General features: G+C 41.9%; 1 protein-coding gene across 2 annotated transcripts in view; it reads left to right on the top strand.

The window, feature by feature from the left end:
- Cep83 (centrosomal protein 83) overlaps nt 1-16,716 on the top strand; it is a 113,144-nt gene that overhangs the window by 49,750 nt on the left and 46,678 nt on the right. For both annotated transcript variants that reach the window (XM_036170210.1, XM_036170211.1), the window contains exons 5-7: nt 1,331-1,462; nt 11,864-12,115; nt 14,231-14,362. In XM_036170210.1, the coding sequence (XP_036026103.1) occupies nt 1,331-1,462; nt 11,864-12,115; nt 14,231-14,362 (516 nt within the window). The remainder of the gene's footprint in view (nt 1-1,330; nt 1,463-11,863; nt 12,116-14,230; nt 14,363-16,716) is intronic.

The raw sequence follows: 16,716 nt of genomic DNA on the forward strand, positions 1-16,716 counted from the left end.
CCCTCCCAGGTGTCCGCAGAGGCTAACCTGATCTCGACAGTCCTCCGGAGGTGTGCTTGGAGCCTGTTCTCCCAGATCAGTCTACATCCTGCCAAGGACAGTCAGTATTAACAGCACACAGCCTCCAAAAGAAAAGTACTCATTCCTTTTACTTTGGGTTGAGACCAGATTTCTTGCTTTACTAAATGTTTGATAAAGAGGACGGGTAAAGACTGCAGAGAAGCGCATTAGGTACTGCCTCCACATTTTATATGCTAGCTTTTAAAACAAATATATCAGTTCTTACATTCATAAACTATTACTGTTCCCTCAAAATGGAACCCTTTGGGAGATTGGAGTAGTCCAAAATACTGCCATTGTGCAGGAAGACTTGCAAAATTCTCTTTTATAATGATTTATTTATCCATATCCCGATTTTTCAAATATGCCCCTAACAGCCATATATCCTAATGGCAGGGTATCATGCTTTGGGTGTAGATTGAATTTTTTGTAAATAAAATCATCATACCAAGGCTAGGTATTCAAGTTAAATAACAGCAGGTTTTAAAATCATAGTAAGTACGAAATGAACTATTGCAATTTATATGATTAAACCTTAAGTTAGTATACTAAGTATTCAAGTAACCTTTTTTCTGTTTTGAGGTTATCTAGTCTGACTTTAGAGAGAGATAGCTTATACTTTGTCATACTTGTTAAAATCTATCTCTATTTAGAAAGACATGCCACGTTCTTAACTACTATGACGTGCAGAGAGGGTGACTTTTGGGAGGCTGCATGCTTGTTCCCACAGTGAGAATCAGTGAAGACAAGGCATGAATGAGAACTCACTTTACTGGTCCACTCCAAGGAGCCGCCTCATTTGTTTTGTTGTTCTCTTTCATTTTTCATGAGTAAGGGTGTGTGTGTGTGTGTGTGTGTGTGTGTGTGTGTGTGTGTGTGTGTGTAGATCAAAGTTGGCATCAGGAGTCTTTGATTACTCTTCACCTTGTTCACGAGGCAGGCTCCTTCCTCGAACCCAAAGCTCTCTGGTTCAGCTGCTCTAACTAATGTGCTCTCTGATCCTTTCTCTGCCCTCTAGAGGCTGCACTCGCTAGTGGGCCCTCAGCTCCACCAAGCAGTTACGTTGGTTCTGGGCGTCAGGACTCCTGAGCAGGAAGCATTGTAACTACTGAGCCAGTCTCTTGCTCTTTGGCCTGTTTGTTAGACTTGTCCTTTTCTTTCATAATGGCTGTTAATATAACCGAAAATTATACCATACAGTGGGTTTTGGAGAGGGCACACATTTCACTTACAGATTTTTTCATGCATTGCAATCTCTTTTGTAATTTAGGAAGTGGAAAGGTATAGAGCTGAATATAATAAGCTTCGCTATGAGCATACATTCCTCAAGTCAGAATTTGAGCACCAGAAGGAGGAGTTTACTCGTATTTCAGAAGAAGAAAAAATGAAATTTGAGTCAGAGGTAAGTAATCGGTCACACTGCTATATCAGAGATTGTTGTAGTGAATGTAGTTTTATGATTATATATTTTTATAAGTCCCAAATTAGAGTTGATTGTCTAATTATGTTTTATTAATTAGCGAGGTATTTGTTTCTTTCTTTGTCAGCAATTTCTTGTGAGTGTTTTCCTTTGGCTATTTATTCCATTTGTTTTCTTTTGCCCTAGCCAATGGAGATAGATACATCCCACAGTCCCATGTTGCCATAGCTATGGAGAGAGAATTTTCTCTGTAAAGATTACTGATGTGACTCCTTACTTAGTGCTGTCCTGTAGTGAGGAGCAAACACTTTCTAGGCAGCCGTGGTTTCAGCCTCCATACCTTGTTGAGCTGCTGTAGATCACCCTCCTCCTCAGTGTTTTTGACAGTCCACCACAGTGCTCCTCTGGCATGTGCTCCTGGCTCATCCCTGATGCTTTGGGCGGCCATCTTACTCACGTTCCAGTTGGTCTTCTGCTTCTCTAAAACTGTTTTTTCCCGTTCGTTCTCTGTCTTATTCTCAATGGTTTTGTTATGATCAAGAGGAACAAGTGGCAATCCTGCTGTAACATTTATAAAACTAGGCTGATCCTCGTAGCAGTGCTCTATATGCTGTATGGAGAGACAACTGCATGTTATTTAGTTCATTGTGTTTATTTGGAATTCAATTCTTCCTACCTTCCTTTACCAGTTACCCGATATTTGTAGTATCTTAGGCCACAGTATTTGGCTTAGACTGATTTATTCTTATCAGTGAGCAGTTTCTTGATTGTTCCATAAATTATTTAAACTCTTGATCATTTAAGTTCTTTAGCATAAGAGTGCTTGAACATTATGGATATTTAAAATTTTTTTTCATCTAGCTGTTTATTTCTTTTCACAGTTTTAATGCTTTATTTAGGTTTAATTTCATTTTCATTTAATAGTAAGATGAGAAAAGACTTATTTGAAATGAGGAAGCTGAGGCATAAGATAGCAAACTGTCAGAAATTTGACAGGGTCGTCAGCTAGTGCAACAATAGAAGTCGGTGTCCTCTCTTTCACTTCTCAGCTCACATGTTAGAGTTTTAGGCTTGGAATTATCAGTGATCTGAGGCTCTTACTCTGATTAGTGTCCACCTAGCTTAGAGTTTGGATTGCTATGAAGCAACACCATGACCACAGCAACTCTTATAAAGGAAACATTTAACTGGGGTGGCTCGCTTATTGTTTCAGAGGTTCAGTCCATTGTCATCATGATGGGGAGCTTGGTGACGTGCAGACAGATGTGGTGCTGGGGGAGTAGCTGAGAGTCCTACATCTTACAGGCATCAGGAAGTTCAACTGAGACACTGGGCAGTATCCTGAGCATAGGAAACCTCAAAGCCCGCCCCACAGTGACGCACTTCCTCCAACAAGGCCACACCTCCTAGTAGTGACACTCCCTATGAGATTATGGGGGCCAATCACATTCAAACTACCACACCACCCAACAACTTCAATTTTGTTAGGCGTTCAGCTGATTGATACTATTTGTGGTTGTAAAAGGCTTCATTCACATCTTTAAGTATGACAGATTATGACCTGTGACCAGTCTGTTGTGGAAAATAGAGATGATTAGGATTTCCAACTTCCAGTGTCGAGTGAAGAGTCAGTATGCTGCGAGTGGCTGCTGAGCTTCTGTATGGTCGTGCTCTAGTTCAGACTTTGCTTCAGAAATCAGTCGACGCGTTTGCTTGGGGGGAATTGTGTGTATTCTTCAGGATCTTGATTTTGTTGGCTTTCTTGTTTTTTATTGTTGATGAAAAGAAATGTTGGTCTAAAAATGTTATTACTAATATATTTTTCTCTAATGAAAGACCAAATAATATTTAAAATTCAGATACTTGAAGGGATTGTTAAAGTCTAGAAAAATAAGACTTTCTGCTTTTCCCTTTTCCCAGCTCTTCACTTATTGAAATACTTCAGTTACTGTACACAGAATAGTACTATATGCAATAAACTTGGCAGATCCATTGTGGATTATAATTACAGTTAGGGTTTATAGGGCTTATAGATAAACCAACTCAGAAAGAGAAACGTGTTACTCTGACTGATGGTTTTGGAGATTTCAGTTTGGGGTTGGTTAGCCCCCTTGCTTTCAGCCTGTAGCTGTACACCACTGTGGAGGCCACCCTGGGAGAACAGCTGCTCCACCTCATGGCTGTGAGGGAGAAGCAAGAGGAAGAGGAAGGCCTGAGGCCTTCTCGGAGGGCACATTGCCATGACAGGAAGGCCACCTAGTTATCCTCCATGTTAAAGTTTTTACCAACTCCCAGTGGCTCCAGAGTGGGGGATAAGCCTTTCACATACTTGTCTTGGGGAAACCATTGCAGATCTAAACTGTAGCCCCTGGTAAGCGGCAGAAGTGTTTGCAGCCAGCAGAACTTGCCTGATCAGATTCAAGGTAAGGAAAAACTCAGGAGGGAGCTGCAGTTCTCTGAGTCAAGGCCAACCTGGCCAGCCTGGGCTACAAAGTGAGACTCTGTCCCAAAACAAAAACAAAAAGGGAAGAGGCTGGCTGCCTAATGCAAAAGTCGAAGGTGAGGCAGCAGGGCTGACGTGTGGCTGCAGCTGTGTGTTTCAGGCCTGCCTAGCTAAACAATGACGGTGGCCGCAGCACACAACAGACTTTTACAGAAGTGAGACTTGCTTCTGTTGGATGAAGATGCCGTTTAGCGCCTTAGAGAGAAACCGGTGCCGGGCATCAAGGAGCAAATCTACAGTCTAGTCTGAGGCCAATGAAGAAGCTGGGGAAGTTAAGTGGAAGCCTGTATTACTCATTTACCCATCTGAAAATCCTAAGGCCCATGAGGATTAGACTGAAATCTGTTCTGTCTGTGCTCTGTAAGGGAACACTGAAACCTAGATGGCAATATTACCAGTTTATGACATGTTTTACTGAGTGTTTTCAGCTTGTTATTGAGACCTGGTCAGATAAAAGGCTTCCTTCCTATGTCTTATGGTCCTCCCTGTTAATGAAATATCCATTATGTAGCCTGTGGAAAAAGGAATGGTTTTGGTTTTCCAGTCGTATTATTTAGGAAATATAGGCCACAAAGCTGTTCTTCCCATAGGTAATTTGTGTGGTGAGTCTGGGCAGAATAAATCAGAAACCTTGTGGAAATAATTCTCTATTTGAGTGCCATTAAGAACATTCGTGACTCATAGCAGGAGATTAAAATAGTAACATGAACAAGAGTTTGGGAGAAGTTAATTCCAGTCCTCATGGATGACTTTGAGTGTTCTAAGACTTCAGTGGACGTAGTACCTGCAGAGATGACATAATGCATAAGTGCTCAAAACAGAAGCTGAAGGTGTGACCTAATTTTCCAGCTTCACACTAACACTTGAGTAGCTGAAGAACTGCTTTTTATGTAAGTGAAGATGGTTCCTGCCCCTCTGTGGTAGGGATTGAACCTCTTGCAGGGTAGGTTAACACTGCTACTGAGTCACAACTTCAGTCCAAGAAAGTGGTTCTTGAAATGGAGTGGATCTCTTGGCAATAAAGGGTTTACAGGATTGTATCAGCTTAGGTGGTAAAACAGTGGCAAGATATGAGAGATTGACTCCAACTTGAGAGATCTACTGTAGGTAAGAGGCTGTCAGATAGCATAACATGTTATAGAAATGTCTTTCATGAAAGGAGTCAGTTGATGTGGCTAGCATAATTATTGCCTTGGTTTAAGAAATCACTACAGCCCCCAGCCATTAGCAGTCAGCATCCTAATCAGGCAGCAGCCATTAACATTGATGTAATACCTTCTGAAAAACTAAGATTCACTTAAGGGTGATTGTTGGCAGCTTTTAGCAATGTAGTATGTTTTCAGTAACACACACACACACATTAGTTTTTAAGAAGATATAATACTGTTATACCCTGGATAGACTATAGTATAATAGAATTTTTGTTGTTGTTGCTGTTTTTGTTTTTTGAGACAGGATTTCTCTGTATAGCCCTGGCTGTCCTGGAACTCACTCTGTATACCAGGCTGGCCTCAAACTCAGAGATCTGCTTACCAGGATTAAGGGCATGTGCTAAAATTTTTTTCTGTGTAATGAGAAACAAAAAATAATTGTGAGACCTGCTTGACTGGAATAATTTGCTTTACTTCACCATCCTAAAACTGATTTTAATACATATTTTATTAAAGCCTCATATAATACTGTGTTTTTAATCTATCCAAATCAAAGCAACTGACTACTCTCTTAGTGTGTTCATTCTTGGCAGATTCTTTAGGAATTTTTTTTAATTATGCACTTTATGTGTATGAGTGTTTTACCTGTATGTATGTTTATGCACCATGTGTGGATCTGGTGCCTGCAGAGGTCAGAAGCAGGTGTTGGATACCCCTGGAACTGGATTGTAGACAGTTGAGGGCTGCCTGTGGGTGCTGGGAACTCAACTCGTGTCCTTTGGAAGAGCAGCAAATGTTTTTAACCGCTGAGCTATCTCTCTATCCCCCTTTGGAAATTTTTAAAGGTTTTTATGAGGACTTCAGGAATTCATATATCCTCATTTGTAGCACTAAGAAGAATACATGAAATAAACATGGGAGAAGATGTCTTCGTTTTTATGAAAATGATGTTATGCTTTCTCAATACATTTGGTTAAGTCTGAAATTTTAGTAAGGATGAAATGCTGATTCTCAATACATTTGGTTGTATGTCTGAAAACTTAGTAAGGATGAAATGTTGACGCTGCATTTATAGTCATTACTCTGAGTTGAGGAATTAGAGTTCAGAATTGCGAGGGGCCATGACAGTGAACTTGAAGGAGAGAGTATGAAAGCACACTGGTCCTTTACATGGTAGCTCCTGAGTTTTCAGTGGATTACTAGTTAGAGCCTGCGTGTGAGGAAGCTATCTGTGCAAAGCCAGAGAAGGGATGAGAATGGTCCATGCAAAACAATACCTAGAGCTCACAGGGGACTCGTCAGAGTTATCCTTACATCAGCCAGCCAGGAGGAAATCCTTAATGTGTGACGCATCGCGTTAGCTCTAGATTAAATGTTCTTCTGCTTCTAACAAGTGTTGTAGAATATTACTATTGTTGTTGTTGAGACAGTGTTTTTCTGTATAATCCTGGCTGTTCTGGAAATGGCTCTGTAGCTCAGGCTGGCCTTGAACTCACAGAGATCCACCTGCATCTGCCTCTTGAGTGCTGAGATTAAAGTCATGGGCCACCACTGCGTGGTAGAATATTATTCGAAGGTGTGTTGCTTTTGTTTATGTTGCATTTGTTTAACTCTGTGAAGCTATTTTACTTTGCCTGGCTAAAACACCTGATGGTGGAATAAAGAGCTGAACAGCTAACAGTGAGGCAGGAGAAAAGATAGGCGTGGTTGGCAGGCAGAGAGAATAAATAGAAGGAGAAATCTGGGAGGAAAAGAAGAAAGAGCAAGAGAACAAGGAGTGGAGGAGGCTAGGGCCAGCCACCCAGCCACCCAGCCAGCCGTGGAGTAAGAGTGAAAGCAAGACATACAGAGTAAGAAAAGGACAAAGCCCAGAGATAAAAGGTAGATGGGATAATTAGTCAAGAAAAGCTGGCAAGAAACAAGCCAAACTAAGACCAGGCATTTATAAGTAAGAATAAGATTCTTCTGTGTGTTTATTTGGGAGCTGGGTGCCCCCCCCCCCATGAGTTAAGAGCAAAACCAACCAACAACAAACAAGGACACAAGTGAGTCTTGAAAAATCAAATGTCTGGCTGTCTTAACTCTCTCCCTGGACAAAGATTCAAGAATATAAAGGAAATCAAAGAATCCAGCACTAAAAAAATTAAATTGAGGGTCTAGCATCCCATGGAAAACAACTGGCAGCTAACAAGTAATTTTACATTTAAGGAAGAACTTATGCCAGTTCTCTGTAATATTTACCAGAAAGGGTAGGAGTACTTTCTAAGTCACCCTGTAGGACCAGCTTTATCTTAATCAAAGACAGTCCCTCTGAATAGTAAAGTGCTCCCACACCCTGCCCTGGTGTGGCAGTGGGCAATGTAGGAGCTTGGCCCGGGCTCCCTTCTTCACCAGGCAGTAATGAGATGCTGCGTCCTTTCCTGTTTGTGTTTCATCAGAGCAGGAATAGTAGACTGCAAGCTTTACGAACATCGATCGGTGATAGCAGGGTGACTACACTGTCTTAGGGTTTCTGCTTCTCTGAAGAGACACCATGGCCATGACAACTCTTACAAAGACAACATCTAGTTGAGGTGACAGCTTACAGTTTCAGAGGTTCAGTCCATTATTGTGGTGACAGTGTGCAGGCAGACATAGTGTGCTGGAGAGGTAGCTAGCTGAGTGTTCTGCATCTTGTTGGCAACAGGATGTGCACTGAGATACTGGGTGTGGCTTGAGTATATATGAAACATCAAAGCCCATGTACAGTGACATATTTCCTCCAACAAGGCCGTACCTGCTCCAACAAGGCCACACCTCCTAATAGTGGCCACTCCCTTTGGGGGCCATTTTCTTTCTGTCACACTTTCCTTTCAACAGTGATTCTATAAGAAGCAAAATAAAACAAATTTTAGTTTCAATTCAGAGTCACAATTTCTTGACTATTTCAAGATTTAATTGAAATAGTCTTATATTTAATCTTATATCAAAACCAAGAAAGTTCCAAAACTAAATGTAAGATAGCAATAGATGCAAACACTGAGTTGACTGATAGTATACTCTATCATTATCTGATCATAAAGGATTTAGTTAAAAATTAACCAAACTGGGCATGATGATACATTCTTATATTCCTAGCGCTCAGGAGACTGAGTCGGAAGGATTAGGAGTTCAAGGTGAGAGGCTGGGCCCAGTGGTTAAGAGTGTGTATGTTCTTATAGAAAACCTGAGTTTGGTCCCCAGCAGCCATGTTGGGTGGATCACTACTGCCTGTGATGTGACTTCAGCTCTAGGGGATCTGACACCTTCTCTTGGCCTCTGGGCAGGCACCTATACTGAAGTGCACGTATCCACACAGACACACATGTACACATGTAATTAAGAAATAAAAATGTTAAAAGAGTTCAAGGTGATCCTTGATTGTATAGTTCAGAGCCATCCTGGGCTTTGTGGGATGACCTTCTCTCAGAGAAACAAGAGCTGAAGGACATTGTTTGCAGAAGAACGGTATGAGTGACAGCATTCTCACAAGCCAAAGGAAGTATAGGAGTAGCCATACAGTAGGAAAACAACAGCCTAGGCACTTGATCCTAGAGTCTGTTCGCTTAACCATTTCTGTAGGCTACACCACAAGGCAGTGCAAGCAGAGATGGCACACTACTTTTTCCTGTGTGTCTTGGGGAATTGAATTGATACTGTTGTCCTTTGCACAGAAAAGCAACTGCTCTTTGTAATTCCTGATCTGTTTCTGTCCATTTCTTCTACTCTTAGAAAAGTAAAATTGGGGGTTGGGGATTTAGCTCAGTGGTAGAGGCCCTGGGTTTGATCCTTAGCTCCAAAATTAAAAAAATAAAAAAAAAAAAGGAAAAGTAAAATTGGTTAATACTGAGCGTTGTCTTACTTGTCCAGCAAGTTTGTATTCTAGAGGAGAATGAAGTAAATGTGAATGTGCCTACAGTACAGGCAGATTTGGATAGATGTCAGAGAAGAGAAATTAGAGAAGGACCTTTGGAAATGGGAAGGAAGAATTGAGATCAAAACAAATGAAGGACATCCAGGAAAATGGCATGTGAATCTGATTAAAAGTGCAAGAAAAAGGAAGAGCTGCGGATGTGTCCAAAGTCTGTGGCCAGATGAATGAGCCAGGAGTGCAGTTATGGCAGTGACTGAGTGTAATAGGGTCCTCAACTGCAGAAGTTTTCTGCTAAACTGTACGTATGTTTACTACCTACAGTAGTGCTGGATACAAAGTACTTAGTATTTATTATGCAAATGAGTAAATGAGTTTAGTGACTGGAAAGCAATGGCCTCCAGTTTGGCTAGGAAGGATTTTTGATAGTGAGTTCTGGTTGAGGAATTATAAACACAGAATTTCACCTTCACTGCCATTTTAGTTGTTGCTTTGGCTACCGTTCCAGGTATCATAGAGATGCCTCTCACGTACTAGCTGTGTGGTCTTATATTGAAATGGGCACTGCAAGAGAATAAATAGTGTTACTCCTGACTTTATCTTACTTCAGGACACCATTGTTCATATCCGTGTTAGACCTCCTGGCCTAGATGAACCACCCTACCACTAACAATAGCATAGTAAAACCATTTGCAGCTGGGAATGTGGCTTAGTGGGAAAGTGATCCTCTACCATGTGCGTGACCCTGCACTCGGTCCCTACCACTGCCCAAAACAAAACATTTGTCTGAGTAACCTTAGGCAAATGCTAACCAGTATCTTAAAAATCACCCAGCCAGCCGGGCGGTGGTGGCGCATGCCTTTAATCCCACCCCTTGGGAGGCAGAGGCAGGTGGATCTCTGTGAGTTTGAGGCCAGCCTGGGCTACAGAGTGAGTTCCAGGACAGGTTCCAAAGCTATACAGAGAAACCCTGTCTTGAAAAAACAAAAACAAAAACAAAAAGTCACCCATTGTTTAAACTGAAGCTGGGATAAAAGTAATGAACCAGGGCTGTCCAAGAAACCCTAAATCAGTATAGGCTTGCACCACAGCCCTTGATTGCCTTCTACAACTTGAAGATAAGGCCCTATTTCTGAAGACACCACAGACTTTTGATTGGGACTTGAGGAGTCAAGCTGGTCCTGGCAGGAGCTGGAAGGCTCCTCCCTGAGGACTAGTTCTCACAGCACTGGAAGGTGCCAGGCAGGCTGCCAAGGGAGAAAAGTGACCAACAGTCCCACCAGCTGTAAAGCCTGTGAACCACAGTAACCACTGGCCCGGCAGGACCCCAGCACAGTGCAGCAGAGGCACTTCTGTCGGGGGTGGGTGGGTAAACCAATGGGCGTCTAGTTGGGCTGAAGGCCTAGCCGGTAGGAGGGCACCCATGCCTGGTACTGTAAACCTGGCTAAGAACCCATGGGATGACCCCAGAAGGGAACTTACTACTGATACTTTTCTAAATTAATGTAGCTGGGAATTAAACCCTGGGATCTTGCGCATACTGAGTGAGTATATCACTGTGCCCTCGGTTGGGCTTTTGATGTTTACTTTCATGGATGAGTTTTCTGGAAAAAGTATGCTTACATACTGGGTGTTCACGTCTTTATGCCCTGTTAATATCTTCAATCTGTCACGTACAAAGTCAGACTTGGAATCCCTAAGTTAGGGGCTGAAAAAGATCAGAGAGAGCCTACCTGGCATTTTGAAGATGAGGAAACACCCTGCAGAAGCCTCCCACTTCTTTCCTTTATGGAGAGCGCTGCCAGCTTTGTCTCTGCCCCAGAGCATTTCTTTAGTATCCTTTCCCTTAGAGAGAACCCCGAATGTTCGTTTTGCTCAAACAGCCACAGGTCTTGCTTTTTGCAGTGGTTCACTTGAATAATAAGGGGTAACCCCATACAGAGAAAATCAAAAAGAATTGCTGCTGCGGCTGGGTTTGTCCATCAGTACACAACCCTGATGTATCTTGTTCCAGGTCCCCGGTTCAGTCCCTGGCACCGCAGGGAAGAGGAGGGGATTTCAAGAGGAAATGGGAGCTCAGAGTAGACAAGTGACATGCTGTAGCAAACTAGGAGACCCCAAAGGGGGTCTGTTCTCAGTGCTTTGTCCCCAGTTCTGAGCAGCAAGGGGGGGCCTCTGAGGCGCTCTGGGTGTTAGGAAGCCATTTGGAGCCCACTCACTAGGAGCACGTGGCATCTGGCAGTGGGAGTTGTTACGAAGAAGATAGACGACTTGTGTCTTACCTCTCGTTCCTCGGTGAACATAAGAAAGGAGACCTAGGCTATCGTTACAGTTAGACATTTAATAAGCTTGGCTGTCACTTTAAGAGTTCATTCACTGTATTTGTAGTTATTTACATAGATTTTGTGTGGATTAGTTGCTCTCAAACAGATGATTTATTAGTCCAGACATAGCCAAAGAATTAACTGTCACGTAAAGAGAAATTTGGGAGTGGTCATTGGATTGGCCTAGCATGAATTCCTATCATGGACTTGTGTTTTAAATAATTACTTTATGGTAGTATTTACAATTTTGAATTTTAGTCAGCAACTGATTAAGCCCTGTGCCAGACACTCTGGGGGGAGAGGGAGAGTTGGAGAAAGTCCTTGCCCTTAAAATTGAGTCATGCTGAGTACAAAGTGAAGAACGTGACATTTTAGATTTTTTTCTCTTTTTCCTTCATTTCCGAACCTGAGCTTTCATGTTGTGCAATTTTTAATTTTAATTTACTGACTTGTAAAGCATGTTCATGACTGAAAATTCAATAATTTAGAGCTTGTGTGCTTCCTTTTGAATGTTAGGTCGCACGGCTGGAGAAGGATAAAGAAGAACTGCATAACCAGCTGCTCAGTGTCGATCCCACAAGAGACAGCAAGCGCGTGGAGCAGCTCGTTCGAGAAAAAACCCATCTGCTTCAGAAATTGAAAGGGTTAGAGGCTGAAGTGGCAGAATTAAGGGCTGAGAAAGAGAATTCTGGTGCTCATGTAGAGAATGTCCAAAGGATACAGGTGAGGCAGCTGGCAGAGATGCAGGCTGCTCTCAGATCCTTGGAGGTAAGGTTTAATTGCTTCCCAGTGGAGGAGGGCATACGTTGTCAAGGGCCCGGGACAAGCCTTTGGTTGTTAGAGTATAAACACATGCTCGCCAGTCTAATGCTGATGCATTTGTGTAGTCCCAAGTGTACACGGAAAGAAGAAAGGTTGTGATTCCTCCAAGTAGCTGGCTGTGTTGCTGCATTAGGAGGGGATAGGCACTCTTTGGGAACCATCATCTAAGTGAAGTGACTTTCCTCTTAAAATGTCACAGAGCAGAATAGCAACATACCCCCAAGTTTTTCAAGACTAAAGTCATCTGAAAACATAAGGAACAATTGCTTTTGAAATTAATTATACATTTCTTATACTAGAGTTAAAAATCTTAAAATCATAAGTCCTATTTGAGCAGACATAACATACTACATATAACTTACAAGCTTCTCGTCAAAGTGATAAAAGTTAGCTGGCTATTAATGCATACTAATTTTTGCTGAATTATTTCCCTGAGTTCACTAGAGAAAGAAAATGTTGGCAGAGCCACACCAGGACCTCTGGGAGGTGTCACTTATGAAACATCTATTCACACATGCTTATGCCTCTTAGTGCCTGGAGCCTCAGATGGAGCAGAGACTTCATGTTGTCAGAGTTGGGTTTTCTTCTTTTGGGATAGTTATGCAATAGTTGAGCTAGGAGGAAATTATAGGCACATGGTTTGTAGTATATCCAATTTCAAAATACAAAATGATGGTGGGGGGCAACCAACTGGTACATGGAAAACTTTGGTAAGTTGTGAAGAGGAGAAGTTTTTGTGTGTGGGTTTTTTTTTGTTGTTGTTTTGTTTTGTTTTGTTTTTTAGGGAAAGGTGAAGAAGTCTTGGTTAGTACTTGTCAGAATTAAACTTGGCAGTATCCTTGGGCCTTAGACATAAGCTAATTGACAGCAAGATTGTTTAGGTTGCATTTCACGGGCCTGCATATGTTTGCACAGTGGTAGAGTAAGAGCGGTATCTGCAGTTGAATGTAGTATATAGTCCCAGTGTGAACTCTGACCAAGGTCATCTAGAGTGATCATTTTCAGGGTAAGTTGAACGATGGCAAAGATAGATGGCTCGTTTGTGACATTTTTCAGATTAGCTTGCATTTAGTTTTTATCATTTGTCAGATAAAATGAAAAATAAATAATAACCGCAGGTATTTTTTTTCTCCAGCATTTCTTGGAGAAAACAGTATCTGTTGTACACAAAGAATATAATTTTATATTTGAAGAAAATAATTGTTGTTCCCTGAGTTTTTTTGCTGAATACAGTCTTTATTTAATACAGTAAACATGTATAGAAAATAGAAAACTGAAGTGTATTCCCATAAGTGTAAAACACTCTCATTTTATTTATCTCAATTAGCAATGTTTATAAAAGCTTTTACTTTTTCCTCTCTGCTAAAAGAATACACTGAGTATCACTTTGAGGAAATTTCTATCAATTTAGAGTCTTAAATAACAATCTTAATTGTGTGGTAAGGTCAAAAGCTTTTTTGCTTTGTACTTCAGGAGGCTCCAGGACAGTTGAGAATTTTCAATTTTTGTCTCTTATCTGTTCCTTTAGAAAAGAATTCCCCATTGATTGTGGATTTTCAACTACTTTATATTTTTTCCTTTGTGTGTGTAGATATGTATGTGAGTGCCTGTGTAGCACAGCATGTATATGGCACTCAGAGGGTAGCTGGTAGGAGTCGGTACTTGCTTTTTACTGCTTAGATCCTGGAGATAACTCCGATCCTCAAGCTTGGCAGCAAGCACCTTTTCACCCCCTTACCTGGGACTCGGCAGCCTCCTTCTCTGTCTTCTAAAATGCTTCTCCATAACTTGTGGACTAGCAAGTCTGAAAGTTAGAATTACACCAGCATTCCCATACTGAGTTATTAAATGAGGACTGTAAGTACTTTCTCTCCTGAAAGAAGTAGATTGGAGCTCTACAGGTCAATTGAGAACACTGTTACTCTGGGACATGTTAGTTGTTGCCTAAATTCTGAGTCATTATTGTTGTGTTTGATTATGTATACATTGTATATAGTGCTTACTTTACTGTAGTGTAATGTGAACGATTATGTATAAATTTTAAAATCTTTTGTCTTCAAGGCTGAAAAGCAGTCAGTTAAACTGCAGGCTGAACGCTTAGAGAAAGAGCTACAATCAAGCAATGAACAGAACACTTGTTTAATCAGCAGATTGCATAAAGCGGACCGAGAAATAAGTACGCTGACCAGTGAAGTGAGTTGCCGGACTTTGCTTTATCTAGAGTGCCTGAGATTACACAATGATGGAGTAATTTGGTGTTTAAATTCTCTCTATTGAAATCTTTTTTAGCCCGTGGTTCTGTCTTTGAACTGTGATAGATCTCTAACTGGGGTTTGTGTGCTCTGCCCATGGAGAGTTCGGTGTGCCCTGGCTCTTTAGTACTTCCTCAGCAATCAGCATCCTTCTCCTTTCTGTTCACTCCCTCCCTCCCTCCCCGCTCACTGACCGTCCTTGAAAAAGTTCAGTCTTCCTTAGGGTCTTTGTGTGCCTGCCAGGAACTTTCCTCACATAGTTACATATCTTGCTTCCTTCCTTCCTTTATTGTTACCTCATAGAAGAGGCCTGCCTTCCTTGTCTTAAAAATAGTGAGATAGCATCTTCTGTCTTCTGCCTTATTCTTTGTATTCATAACCTATAAGACGAATTGCTATACGGTCTTATTAATAAAAACCCAGAGCCAGATGTTGGGATGAAAAACTGAGAGATCAAAGGAATAGAACAAGCCACAGACAACCTCAGTTCACCAACACCTCAGTCTCCGAAGAGACCTACTTCTTGTCTACCCACGCCTATATGCCTTTCTGTTCTGCCATCTCATTTCCTCTCTCCACCCAGCCACATCACTTCCTGTTTGTCTGTACAGACCTCTATGGTTAGTGCTGGGATTAAAGGCGTGTGTCACCACACCTGGCTCTGTTCCCAGTATGGCCTTGAACTCACAGAGATCCTGATGAATCTCTGCCTCCCGAATGCTAAGATTAAGGGTGTGTGCTAACACAGCCTGACCTCTAGGTTTACTATATACCTGGCTTTTTTCTCTGACCTCAGATAAACTTTATTAGGATGTACAATATATTGGGGACACAATACATCATCATACTAACCTGCTCTGTTTTTCTTCATAACTTTTTTAAAAGAATGATTTATTTATTTTATGTGCGTTGGTGTTTTGCCAACATGTGTATCTGTGTGAGCATGTCAGATCCCCAGGAACTAGAGTTACAGACAGTTGTGAGCTGCCATGTGGGTGCTGGGAATTGAGCAGCCAGTGCTCTTAACTGCAGAGCCATCTCTGCAGCCCATCTTCATAGCTCTTAATACCGTCTGATCTATTCATTTTTTCTTTTCCCCTTCCTTCCTTCCTTCCTTCCTTCCTTCCTTCCTTCCTTCCTTCCTTCCCCATGGGTTTTTTCCCTCCCTTCCTTCCTTCTTTCTTTCTTTTTTTTAAATGCTGAATGCCATTTATTGAAGGAGGGAGGAGGTCTTAAATACAGGCTTACAGCACAATGGGAAAACCCCGGAGGGTAGAAGTTTGCTTTTGATGTTTTACAATCTTGCATCTAAGCTGTTAATGCCCTATGTGCAGGATACACAGACAAGGAACTTCCCTTAAGCATTCAGGAGGTTGGAACCTCGCAGGGAATTAGCATAGGGAGGATATCAAGGTCAAGGTCAGCAAGAAAGGCAACAGTTACCCAAAACAGGGGCCAGGGCCCTACAGGTCCCCAACCCCCCTTTTACTAAAAAAATGAGCTTCTGACTTAGGTTGCGTGGAACATTGCAGGTCACCTTATCCGTCATGGAGATGCCTGCCGGCCACACAGGCGCTCTGTCTTAGGTTGGTGAGCTCCCCACCCCCCCAGGTACTACCTGTCTCTGAATACTCATCATATAGGCCAATTGTGTGTGAGCTGCAGAATTAACTGCTGCCAAAGTTCTCAAGGTGGCGCTGGGCTTGCAATCTGTGTGTTCGACACAGAAAAGACCAACAGAAGTCTTAACCCACCCATAGCCAGTAGGCTAAAGGCAACTGAGCCATTCCCTTCCTTAACCAGCCTTACTGCAAATTGGAGTCCTTGTAAGATGGTATCCCAAAAGCAAATGGAACTTGAGTTTATAAATTTATAATTTTCAAAGCCAATCGAAATGTATATAACTATTGAAATAAATTTATCATGCCCAATAGAATGAAAGATTAACTAACTAGTAACTACTTTTGCTGCCAGGGTCTCCACTGTGCTAGCTGTAGTAACCAATTATGAAATGGCAATCCCAGAAACAGTAGTAGCGGTGGCTACCACTGCTATAACAGCAACAATGGCAGCAGCGATGTCAGATTCTCTTCTGGTAGAGCATGTGGGCATCCACTGGCACAGATACAACTCCAGGAACACGAACCGCCAAGGCCCATTTTTCTTGATCCCAGCACGACTTAAGCTGGCAGTTCTACAAAAGAACAACTAAGAACCATAAAGAAAAAACAGGCAGCTCACAAGGAGCAGAACTAATGGTCTCATAATGGCTACATTCAGGCTCATAAATTTTAA

Source organism: Onychomys torridus, chromosome 20 (genome assembly GCF_903995425.1).
Source record: "Onychomys torridus chromosome 20, mOncTor1.1, whole genome shotgun sequence".
Classification (NCBI taxonomy): domain Eukaryota; kingdom Metazoa; phylum Chordata; class Mammalia; order Rodentia; family Cricetidae; genus Onychomys; species Onychomys torridus.